This window comes from Catharus ustulatus, chromosome 1 (assembly GCF_009819885.2).
Source record: "Catharus ustulatus isolate bCatUst1 chromosome 1, bCatUst1.pri.v2, whole genome shotgun sequence".
NCBI lineage: Eukaryota > Metazoa > Chordata > Aves > Passeriformes > Turdidae > Catharus > Catharus ustulatus.
The window spans coordinates 113,815,843-113,828,413 of record NC_046221.1 but is presented as its reverse complement, the minus strand read 5'-3'; the positions used below and the strand labels follow the sequence as shown (position 1 = coordinate 113,828,413).

The following is a 12,571-nucleotide window of genomic DNA, read 5'->3' as shown; positions in this document are numbered from 1 at the left end:
ATTTGACAACTGGTGAAACAGCTGGGAAAGCCAGGGTAGGCACCTGATTCCAACACAACCCTTGTGAGGTCTGGTCATGCTGAACAGAGGGTCCCACATCTTCTGGGGTCCAGGAGCATCAGCCCCTTCCTTGGCCCTGGTGGCTGTCAGGCTGACCCTGGTATATCTCAGGAAGTCTCCTTCACAGGTGAAGCAAAGGAAGCCCAGAACAGGTGAAGATGATGATAAAAGTAACAAAGAGTTGTTTTTTAAGTCGCTAGTAAATACCATGGTAGGTTTTCTGAAATTATGACAATATTATCTACACTGTCACCATTTCATTGAGGTGTTTGCTCAGCTTCTACTGTGCAATCATGTATTTGCCCTTTTGTGTTGTAAATTCTGTGAAGCAGAGTGTGTTTTTCTAGTCATATTTCTGTGGCCAGGAGACTGGATTTGTTGGCAGTACTAAAAACTAAATAAAATTTTCTTCATTTTATCTCTTTCACTGCTCAGTGGCCATAGTCAGCAGAAATCAATCCAGTACAATTAAGCTATGTAACCACTTTTCTTTTTTTCTCTAGATGAATCCTTTTGAAAACAGCTGCTATTATGATTGGACAGCAAATAGTCTGCTTATTTACTTATACATTGGTGATTGTTTCCTCTTTTTTGCAGGTACTTGAGAGGTTACAGCAAAGAGGGTTTGAGATTGTTGGCTCATGTGGAGGTGGGGTGGACTCTTCCCAATTCAGTGAATACGTACTGAGACGAGAACTCAGAAGGACATCTCGTGCACCCTCTGTCATTCGAATAAAGCAAGAACCTCTGGACTAAAATGGACATGTTTCTTTATGCAAAAAAAAAAAAAAAAAAAAAAAAAAAGAGGAAAACAAAGAGAAAAAAAAAAGGGGGACATTTCATGTGCAGTTTGGACTCCAAACAAGTCCTGGAACTAAAATTGAATAAAAGACACATTTATATCAAATATAGAGACCACACCTGAATTCATATGGGAACACTTGGAATAGTAGTGATAATAATAATAACCTCAAGGTATAAAAGAAAACACACACACACACACATAAAAAATATGTATGTATATGTATGTCTGTACATATATATATGTATGTATATGTCAAAGGGTAGGAAATGCAATGACAAAATGTGGTAGATGAGGTTGGTGCTGTGATGGCCATTAAGTGTCCTAGGCCATTCCCAGGCCCACTTAACGGTGTACAAGCCATTGCCAGGGGGGGATTCATAGACTGCTCTTCACCCATTTTCATTGCCAAACAGCCATCCACTTTTTAATGTGTACACACCTTGATTCAACTTTATTTGCATATGGAGATTTATGTCTGTCTTTTTTAGAGGTGGATGGGCAGGTGTTCAGGAGACAACCATCCATTGCATTGGAAAGCTGAAATTTTAAATGTAGTTTGTACAGAAGTCGCACACTTTTTGTCTGCCCTCACAGATGTGAAAGGTTAACTTTTCTTTTGAATGAGTTTTTTTGTTGTTTTGTTTTGTGTTTTTCAAAGGGGGCCAGAATAATTAATATTTGGTAGAGATGCTCTGGTTTGAATCTGCTGCTTTCCTACAATTTTTTCAAATTTTATAATGTATTAAATACAATAAACTCCTGTTTAAAATAACAAGGGTCTGGTTTAAGCCAACAGAAGCAGAGAGGTGGGATTGCATTGCACTCCAGCATGTAGAGGGGCAAGGCAGTGGGTGGGCAGTGCTTCCTGCACAAGATGGAGTGAGTTAAAGGCAGCAGAGGCTTTTGAGGGATCTTCTGGTGTGGTGCATGTGGCTGCTGTTCCTTCAGTGCTGTCCCTTTCAAGCTTTGTCCCAGCTGAAAGAGAAGCTGTTGGTCAGACATGAAAATAACACCAGCTCAGCCCAGGGAAACCCATCAAAAAATGACACCTGATTCTATAACCTTCAGTGTGACAGTGAATCCTTGCATCATTCCCTCTTGATTAAGGAGTTGGCAGCTTTGGCTCTCCAAGCCCTTGCATTGTTGAGTGTAAGTCAGCCTGTTTGGTTTTCAGGTTGCTCATTTCCCTCATTTTAAGCCATTGTTCTGCCTAGAGAGTGACATGGCCAGCCCTTGTGTCACCCAGTGGCTGTGTCCTCTGGCAGCAGGCAGTAAATCCACGTCCTGCATTAGATGTCCTACGAGCTGCTCTCTTGCAGAGTCTCCCTGAGGTCTCCTCACCAGCTCCAGGCCTGTGGGATTTTGCAGAGGCACCACATCCCAATGCCACTGCATGGACTGCTCATGGGTTGATGCACCAGGAAGCACCACCTTTCCTCCAAAGTCTCTTTTTGTGCACTGTCACAGAATATGACTCTATGTTCATCCCAGTATGGCAATTTCTATCAACTCAATGGTGCTGGTGTTCCACTGGTCATTTTGGTCACACTTTGCTATTTATTTAAGAAAAGAAAAAAAGAAACTGTTAGATACATGCAACAAGGTTTTTAATGTAGTCTGATAACTAAAAAAGACAAATCACATTTTTTATGGTTTTTATTAAAAGATGTCAGAGAACATCTCTAAATAACTGGCAGCACATATCAACTGTTTGGAATTGCTGAAATGTGAAAATGGGTGAGGGAGGGGGCTCTAAAAATTAAGGCTCATTAGTGGGTTATTAGATCTTCAATGTGATGCTGATCTGTCTATTCACAGTACTGAAACAGCTGCCTCATTGAAAATGCTTGTTTTCAATTAGCAGCAAGAAGTCCTCTTACAAAATAAACAAATGCTTGCTCTTACTGCCCACAATTTGGTTGTTAGTCTGCATAGAAGTTGGAAAGCTAAAACCCAGGGAAATAAATATTTTTAACAGATCTTCAAAACCTTGGAATTGATGAAATTTGTGATGTCCAAAAAGATGCCGGACCCCATGGGTTTGGGAGTACATGGGTGCTAGTGCAAGGTGATGTGATTCTTCAGAGACTGCTGTACAAATCCTCCCGTGCATCTGGGTGAAGCTGCACTTTCTGGGGCCTCCACAGTGTGCCTGGGGATGTGTTTACCCTCTCTGTTCAGCCCAAAGGTATTCCCATATCCAGAACTGCCCTGTTGGCCCCCATCTGTGCATATGGGCTTATGCTCCAGTGCAGGCTGGAGCTGGGGGCAGTGCAGCTCCTTTCTGGGCTCCTCAGCGAGCAGGCACCATAAGTCTGCCTGGCCAGGAGCATCAGCAGCCCCAAAAGTGTCCCCCCAGTGCTGGCAGGGCCCACACAGCCTGCAGCCTCTGCAGCAGGGTGTGGAAGGCGAGGAGCTTTGCCTCTGATGCTTTCCAACACGTGGCTCCCAAAGCCAGCAGGTTATGCTCTGCTGGTGGTTTTGCTTGCTCAGCATGTACCTGTCCAAGTCAATGACCTTGAAGATACCACTGTGCTCCTCCCAAATCCTCAGTTGGCTGGTCACTCTCTCACCAAGCCTACTTTTGTTGTTGACGGAGCCAAAAATCATTCTGAGACCCTGAATGTAAATGTCTCTGCAGTTACAGTGTGCTCATGGAGTAAGAGGTCATGAATATTCAAAGTAATGGCTGATGAAAAATGTATGCAGGAATACACTGGCTGTAGATTTCTAGAGAGTAAATGAGATTAGTCCTGTTTGCGATTGAGGTTTATAACCATGTGTTTTTAAAATGTTCTTTAGAAAAACTGATCAACAAACAAATGAGCAATTTCTCCAGGAAAGTGGGGGGAGTGGGGGGAACCAAGAAAGACCAGATTACTGTCAGCTTGTCTCTGGAGGTTAGTAATTTTGACATCTAAATTTATCTATTTTTTTATTAGAAAGTGTTGACTTCATTTTATGCCATGAGTGGTGCTGTATTTAATACCAAGAGGCAGAGCTGCAGTGAGCAGTAGCTGCCAATGTTGTACTTCAGCAAGTTGGTTAAGCAGCTGCCAGGAGAACTCCTGCAGGCGTGCAGAGATTGCAGATGGCACCAACTCCTCTTCCCACAGAGAGACACAGGCAGAGGAATTTGGTCCTCACCTTTTCCTTGGGTAATGCTAATGCTGGATTTCTGCAATAATCATCGACCCAGGGTTTAGTTCTTCCCATCACCTCCTTAATGCACCAAACAGCAGTAATGTAAGTATGGATCCTGGCATGCTTGGATGAACCTTAAAACTGGATGTCTCAATGAAGACTGAGCTAATTTACTCTGTGCTGGAGAAAGAGAATTCTTGCTTTCTCAGTGGGGTCATCTCTCTTTCCAAAAGCAGTACTGGTAAGTAGGTGCTGCTGATTTATTCTGTCTTCAGGTACATACTAGCCAGGCAGTCTGGCCCAATGAATGTTTTTTCTCTCCTTTGCCACATGTCTATAGAAGGAAGCTGATCATCTCAGTTCTTGACTGTCACAAGCAAGTCGAGTTGACGCATTGTTTTATGATGCCCACTAAAATGCATAACAAAAACCAATGGGGAAAACTTAGTAAACTCTGAAAACATGAAAGTTGAGCCACCCATTCAATTATTTTCCTTTATGCTGAACAGGCACTGAATTCAATTTGAAGTCAAACATTTTGTTCATAAGCATAATTTTTTGCAGCAAGCTTTAAAAATTGATTTCTATACTAATTACAGGGTTTTTACTGCCACCCAAATGGCTTGTCAAGTGAATTTTTCTTTAATGTTTCCACTGCATGACTTGGGGGGAAGGGTTTGATTTTGGGGGATGAGAAAAGCATTTTTATTGACCGATGGTCAGTTTCTCAGAGAAATAAAAACATTTATTTCCATCTGTCATTTCTTCACTGTGGAATTCTATATTATGAATTATTTCTACGGACAACTGGTATTTGTATGTTGGCATTCAAGCTGCCTGAGGTTTATTTACAGTGGAAATGAAACCAAGACATCCTTAGGGCCTGTAGACCAGTTGCTTTTTCTCAGACTTCAGTTTGAATGGTTTATTATTTCTTGAGGGTCTGAAGGGATCACCACCACCAAAAATCAATATGTTGCACCAGGTCCCATTGTTGGCTTTGGCTGCTGCCCCATTGATTTGTTTTTTTGAAGACCCCAAAACTGACTTAGCATATGGGATCCTCTATTTGAAACTGCTAAAATCATAGCCCTAACTCCTCTTAAAAAGAAAAAATACAGGCATGCAGTACACAAGTTCATCCTCCTGTAAGCTGAGCTAGCTCTGCTAGCTGGCAACCAGGATGTTAACATCGATGCTATGGGGAAACCCTAGTGCTAGTCTGCTGAAGCATCTTCTATTTGCACAACTAAGAGCTCAAGAAATGGAAATGTCCTCTGACAAATGGAGAAAAGCCCACTTCTCCTTGAATCTGTTTGGGAATTGTTTGTTTGTTTGTTTGTTTGCTTGTTTGTTTTTGTTTTGTTTTCCCCCCACACACCTTTTTTTGACTAGGGACCTAATGTGTCCCTAAAATAATAGGGGTGTAATGTTTTTTAGGTGGTGTTGGAGATTATGAGCCAGAGTCCATCTTCTGCCCTCCATACTCATGGTGAACTTGCCTCACATCCCAGTCAGAAGCTGTCAGTGCTGTTGCATCCACAGCAATAGCAGGTCATGTCTTTTATTTCTAAAAATACAGTATTTTCCACTGCAGGTCAGAGGAAGCATGGGTTGATGAGACTTTTCTCTCTCAGCCTCATTAAAGCCCTATATATATGAGTTCTCCTCTCTGGAGAGGCTGTTGCTGGTATGAGCAGACTGGATTTGTGCTTCCTGGGGAGCATGGAGTGCTGGTGCCCTAGCCCAGCCCATTGATCCCTGTCCTGTGGTCCTCAGAGCACAGCTCTGGCTTGCTGGTCAGAGGAAACATAGAGAGAGGGAGATTTGTCTGTGTGCTCTGGAGTTTGGACTGATAAATGATCTCATCTACAACCCTAAATGGTCTTGTGGCTTCTGTTATGTAGCTTGTCAGTGCTGTTATTAATTTTCCCAAGGAAAATGCGAAGCATGGGATGGCTGGCCTTGCCTCCTTACCATTAGGATGCAGTCTAAAAGACAGGGTGACATTGACTTAAAACAAAAACTGCATATGGTGAAGTCCCCTAAACTCATGTACTGCATTCATTCTGACTTCAGGTCAATCCAGAGGGCTCAGTGAGGCTCAGCAGTGGATGTTTGAGACTTCATTTGATTAGCCACCAAGAAATTGCAAAAACAAAACGCAAAGCAAGCAGAGCATGGATGCTTGTTCTGAAGATCTGGAGCCATGATTTCACCAATCCCTGCTGCTTCTGAATACATATTTCAGTTCTGGGTGGCTTACATTAAAACCAAAAGCAGCTGTGCATTTCTTTCTCTCTCTTCCTCCAGTTCAGGAAATTTGTTTTCTTCTGCTGGGGGCTGTGCCTGGGCAGCTCAAGAGTAATAACTTTGGCCCTAATGCAGTGCTTGGTCTCTTCAAAGCATTGTGCAGACCTTCAATTAAGCATCTCTCTACCTCTAAGGGAAGAAGACAGCAATAAACTCACCTTGCAGCTGTGGAGGCTGAAGAAACTCGACTGTCACTCACTTGGGCGTCAAACTGCACGTCTGGAGTCCCGCTTAGCTGTCCTGTTCCACAAGCTCTCTTGCAGTACAGAAAGAGGTGGAAATCGAGGAACTGTGACACATTTTTTCATTAAAACTGAGAGTTAGAAGCTATTCAAGCACATAGAAGGAGTTGTTGGGATGTCTGAATGAGCTTAAAATGTTAGCATTGCAACCATGTTGGGCTTGGCTCACTTTCTGATTTCTTTTTCTAATTCCTTCCAAAGGGAGAGAGAAATAGATTAAATGAAATAAAATTTCCTTTACCTTACATGTTTTAAGTGAAGTCTACTGATGGCTTACTTAATTTAATTTCTCTGGCTCAGTTTTTCAGTAGGGACTATAATTTTCTGTTTATGTTTATGTTCCTTAACACAGAACTCAGGCATTAAAATGGGAGAAGGGGAAAGATCCAGTGCAGTTGGTGAAAGAGCTTTGTTTGTTTGTACAGCGGTCACAACAAAATCCTGCTGCATGCCAGGATGGCAGGAATGTTTTTCAGGTGTGGTTGTTGAGATGGGGCAAGGCACAGCTGGCTCCCAGCTTCAAATGCTCCACAATGAAAATGACAACAGTGGGAAACTAGGGCTCAAACCCTCATGGATTATCTTCCTCCTTAAGCATCTGCTCATCTTTCTCACAGTTGTAGCCTTTAGATGAGTAGTTTAAAAGCTGTGCTATCATCTCTGCTGTAACCAGTGCAGCTATTCCAGAAGAAAGCTGCTTGGCTCAGGGACAGCTGTTCTGCAGAAAAATTCTCTTCTGATGCATTATTGATAGATGTAAGTTAAAGCCATAAAGCTCGCAGCTTTATCGGGCAATATCTACTAAATCCTGGAAGCATGTAAGATAACCTAAATGTAATCTACTGCATACCAGCTTCTTCAGTGATGGATAGCACAACAATAGCAGGACTAATGAAAAATTAATGAAAACAGTTACTTCCATAAGAAAAATGATCTGTTTTCTCCCACCTTTGTATTGATTTTAACTGGCCCTGTAATTGGAAGTGTATAATTTTTTCCTCAGGTAAAGAGGATTGAGGGTGAGGGAGAGCGAGTGTATAATTCTATTCATGTTTGTGACATACTTTCAGGCTACAAAAACAAAGCATTTTCCTTAGGATGTTGAAGCTGCCTGTGAATGCCAACTTCAAGCATATTTTCTCAGCTCAGGCAAACTGCCATGCTGGTTTGCCTGAAACCAGATATTGCATGAGCAGAGTACTTGGCACACTTTGAAGGCTAGTAAAGAAGTACAAAGAAACAATGTTTAAGGAAAACCAAATACAGTGCATGTAACTTGGTGGGTTTAACATGTTTCATGCATTTAAGTTCGTTCCTGATTGATCTGCTCCTTGATGAAAAGGAAAAATCCTCCATTGCTCTTCGGAGAGGGAAGGAATGTCCTCTGAGGAAGAATCTTCTCTGTGAGACCAAACCAGTTGTACCATGATGTTCACGTTCCAGCTTGGCAGAGAATTCACAGCCACAGTGAGTCTCAGCCTCTTCTCACTAACATAATTAAACACCGCTGTCTTTTTTCCTAAATTTAATGGAGTATTTCTGTCTTTTTCACCATCCCACAGCAGAATTCAGTTAGATCTGAAGCTGCTGTAAACTCTATTTTAAATTATTCCTAAGTCTTTACCTGCTTAATGTTAATATATCCACTGAGCCCGAAGGGCAATGCTGAGATAATAAATCAATCAGAACAGCATATATTTTGTTTTGTTAGGGTTAAAAAGTGCAGATTTTTTAAGTGTTTAAGAAATACTGCTTTCCTGTTCCCTGTTGTATATGCTATGGGTCTTTTCCTAATCTCCTCCATCAAAGATGTGATATGGGGCTGTAGCATGATGAGGACCAGGATGTTCCTACACATTCATAGTGAATGTTATTCTTTATCTTTGGAGGATTTTTTTTCCTCTCATCTTTTAGCCAACATGCTTTCATTTAAAAAGGACTTTTTTTTAACTTGAGAGATTTAGCCACATCTTTGGTTGTTGCTTTTGTTCCTTGCTTTTCTTATCGGCCTGATAACAGCTGCATTGTAAGATGAACCACCCCTTTCAATGCATATCTTTGAAAACTAGGGCACTTACTCATCCTCAGTGTTTGGATTGGCTTTATTTTTGTCTCAGCAGCCTGCTCTGGTCCAGCCTTAGCTGGTGCTCCACACAGCAGATGTGGTGACCATGGAGCCTTTGTGGTGGTGTCCTCCCCAGCTCATGGGGCCTTGCTGTGTGAGTGAGAGCTGCAAGAGCAGCACCAGCGATGAGAAACCACCCCAAAAATGTTACAGCTGTAACCGTGCAGCAGCAAGAGGAGGTGCAGCCCAGGGCAGTGCCTGTACTCAGTGCTGGGGCTGGGAGAGGTGCTGCTGGCATTGAGGGGTTCTGGGTGCCCATCTCCCTGTTCTATCATCAGGCAAATCCTCTGGGTCCCCTGGAGATCAAAAAGTATCTGGACACAGTCCTCGCTAGACACAGTCACAGGGAAATGGGCTCAAGGTGCCCTGCTTGTGCCAGGTGGGAGTGAACAAGACGATCTCTAGAGGCCCCTTCCAACCTCAACCATTCTATGTCTTCTGTCATTTCCAGGAAGACTGAACTGACTGAGATGTGAAAGATTCCTCAGGGAGTGTGAAATATGGCCCTACCTCTTTACTTGATGCCATTATCATATTATCTGGAGTTTTAATTCTGTCCTCTATTTCTTTTCAGTCAAGAATGATCTTTTATGTTTTTTTCAGTAGGGAGAAGAATGGGGATTCTCTCCTAATGGGACTTGAAAGCCATTGGGTGGAAGTGCTGGGCTTAATGTAATAAACTATATTTAAAGTATTACTCACAGAAATTCTGTGAACAGTGCAGCTGAATCTCATAATTACATGTCACTGTTGCTGAAGAGCAAACAAAGAAATTCAAGAAAGGCAGATGCAAAGCTCCTTCATATCTTCCTTGTGGGGTCCTGATCTGGTGAGGCATTTCAGGGACCCCTTAGCTTTTGGTACAGAAGAAGTTTGGTCTTTGTTTTGTGGGACACTCACAGTACTAAAATTGTGTTTGTATTTCCATACCTCACCAAGTGAAGACACAGAAAGGCAAGAACGCACCAGAAAAAGCTTCCCCCAACTTCTTTCTTCCTGATTTTTTTTGTTTATTTTATTTATTGTAGGGCTGGTTTACTTATTGTAGGGCTAAATATTGATTTTTCAGCTCTGAAAAACTGAAGACATAACATCTTCTTCTGCCATGTTCTCAATATGTTTAAAATGAAAAAAGTACTCCATGACCACATTTTTCCCCTACAAAAATGTGAGCAATTAGCACAGCAGGTTCTCAGTTCAATATGTATAATTTATTGTAAAATGTACATAATTAGTTTGGCAGAAAGCAAAAGTACCAACACAAGCATAAACCTTTTTATGAATCCATATGTAATACTGGATGTTGATGGATTATTACTACAGCAAGATATCATGTTAAATAACTGATGCAGATGTACAGTAGCAAATTAGTGGTTTTGCCACTTTCATTAAAAAATGAAACAAACAGAAAAAAAATTCTTCACATCTTCATTATTTATTGAAGTTGAGGGGTTTTTATACACTCACTGCTGGAGCATCTGGGTATATTAAACAGCTGAATTCAATATCACATTAAGCTAAATTGCCCACAATGGGCAGCTGCCTCATTTCACTCTTCTTAAAAGTCCAAAATGTGTTTTCTGAACCTGAGGCATTTGTCTTCTTGCCGAAGTGGTGTGCTGGTTAGTATTTCACCAAAGGGAGAAGCAGTGGGGGACATGTCCTTCTGCTGCTAAGACCATGGCCAAAACATTCTCAATGCAGGAGAGAGGACAGGGACAGGAGGAGTGGTCACAAAAGTGCTCTCAGCTTTATCTGGGTGGAGCTGGTTTAAATCCTGGTAGATAGGATCATGTGCAGTCACTGTGGGGCTGTGTGTGTGGGAAGAGCCACCTTCCTGGACAAGCTCAGAAGCCTCCCCAGAAGCCAGAGTCCTCTGGCTCCCAAATATCCATGTGCCATGTAGAGGTGTAAAGCAGCACAGGCTGCAGCCCTTTGGCTTCCTGCTCAGGTCTTGGGTAGCCCTGCAGTGCTGGACTGTGGGATGGGAGCAGCAGGGTGGCGCAAAGACAGATGTGTGTGTGTGTCTGGGCAGGGGGATGTGCTGGAGGAGCCACCTGGATTTGTCTTGCTCACTGCTTGGACCACATCCCTGACCTGGGCTTCTCAGTCCTACTGGAAGCCCTGAAGCCCCTCCAGTAAAAGCGGGAGCTCCTGCAGCACCTGTCCAGGCTTGGTCTCTGGGGCACATCCAGCAAGGTGGGCCAGACAGACAAGGGACCCCCTCCATTCCTTCCTTGTCCCATTTCCCCCTACCTGTTTTTCCATAGAGACCACAAAGAGCTCAGACATTTTCCAGCCCTGGAGGTGTCCATACTCCTCCAGGTGTTTCTTCCACATCTGTGAGGCTCAGACCCAGATGTCAAAGCCCCCATGTCAGTGCCTGCACCCAGAACTACCTGTGTTTCACACCAATCTTCCTACACTTGTGTCCTCCTACATCATCTTTGGCTTCTCTCTCATCCCCAAGTGGATTTTCCAATTAATTTCCCACCTTTTATATCTTCCTCCTCCCTCAGCCCACTTTTCATCATCTCTTTCCAGTTGTCTGTTTTCTTTCTTCTCCTATAATCCTGTACATTTGGATAATTTTAATTTGGACTGTTTAACATAACCACCAGATTTGTGTTTTAGCCTTGTTTAGCAGGTTGGAGGCTCTTTTTTCTATGTTATGTTCTGCATTTTCTTCTCCCTCTTAATATGTCAGCATTAACAGACTGGGATCCAGCTTCACTTCAGTGGGAAGCTTCACCAGTGATTTCCATAGGAGAAGTGGGAGAACATTCAAAATGTGAGAGGCTATACCCAAGGGTCTGCGTTTGTCTATTGTCAGATTTCCCAAGCTTCTCCATGCTCCCAGCTCCAAAGGGACCTATAAGTAGAAAGAACAACTTTCTGGAAAGTAGGCCACATTTCCTTAAGTTACAGAGATGGAGGCAGCATCCCACCTGGTTTGAGACAATGTGTAAGAGCAGGAGCCCCATCCCCAGCATGTCCCTGCTGGTGCCCAGTCCTTCTGCCACATTTATACATATCGGTAGTATATTTGAAAGGAAGGAAGGAAAAAACACTTTTTTGCCCTCCAATTTCTTTCCAGGGGAAGTTTATAGAGGTTTATATGTTCCAAACAAGCGAGAAATCTCTGTCCAGTCCCCCACATTACCCAGTCACACATTACCTGGCTGTGGTGCTGCCCCACAGTAATGTTCTGAGCACGTGTATCCTGCAGACATGCAGTGGCCATCCCTAAACAACAGCTGTGATGGGTGAAGTCACTCATCCACATAGATAATCCAACAAAACCACCAGTAATGTACATTCAGTGATATGCTAGAAAATACAGTTTTGCTGGCAGGATTTATTCCACGACCCTGCTCTCTTCAGTGAGCAAAGCAGGCAGAGATGTGAGGGATGCCCGCAGGAAGCCTGCCCAACCTCTGCATAGCCGGGGATGGCTGTGCTGCCAAAGCACTGCTAACACAGCCCTAGGAATGGGCAGCCGTGGTTGTTTTCAGCCTTGGCAGGTAGAAAGGTTCCCACATTGTGTTCTGATCACATTCAGGTGGGTTTTATTCTGCAGTTGCAAAACACCTCAGAAAAATAATCCAAACTGATCTCAGAAGTGAAAGAAAAATGGAAGGGCAGCTGGTTTTGAGTGAGGCACCTTTATCAAAGGGTGTCTGTTCCAACCCCTTCTGTTCAGGAACAGTCTCACTAGAAAAAGCCCCCCTTTCCAGCTTATCCTTTCTGCAGCTGTCACTGCGCTGCTCTTTGTTCATGAAGTTACCGGCACTGGCACCTGTGTCTCCCGATGCAATCTAGAGGCTCCCACTGTTTATTTCAATGTAAATATTTTTTTTTGTTGAGAAACAAAAGGGGCTG

General features: G+C 43.0%; 1 protein-coding gene across 6 annotated transcripts in view; it reads left to right on the top strand.

Annotated features, from left to right (window-relative positions):
- Positions 1–1,637, top strand: part of KCTD1 (potassium channel tetramerization domain containing 1) — a 98,113-nt gene extending 96,476 nt beyond the window's left edge. For all 6 annotated transcript variants that reach the window (XM_033062297.1, XM_033062257.2, XM_033062247.1 and 3 more), the window contains one exon: positions 658–1,637. In XM_033062297.1, coding sequence (XP_032918188.1) covers positions 658–816 — 159 coding nt within the window. In that variant the 3' untranslated portion in view covers positions 817–1,637. The remainder of the gene's footprint in view (positions 1–657) is intronic.
- The last annotated feature ends 10,934 nt before the right edge of the window (positions 1,638–12,571 follow it).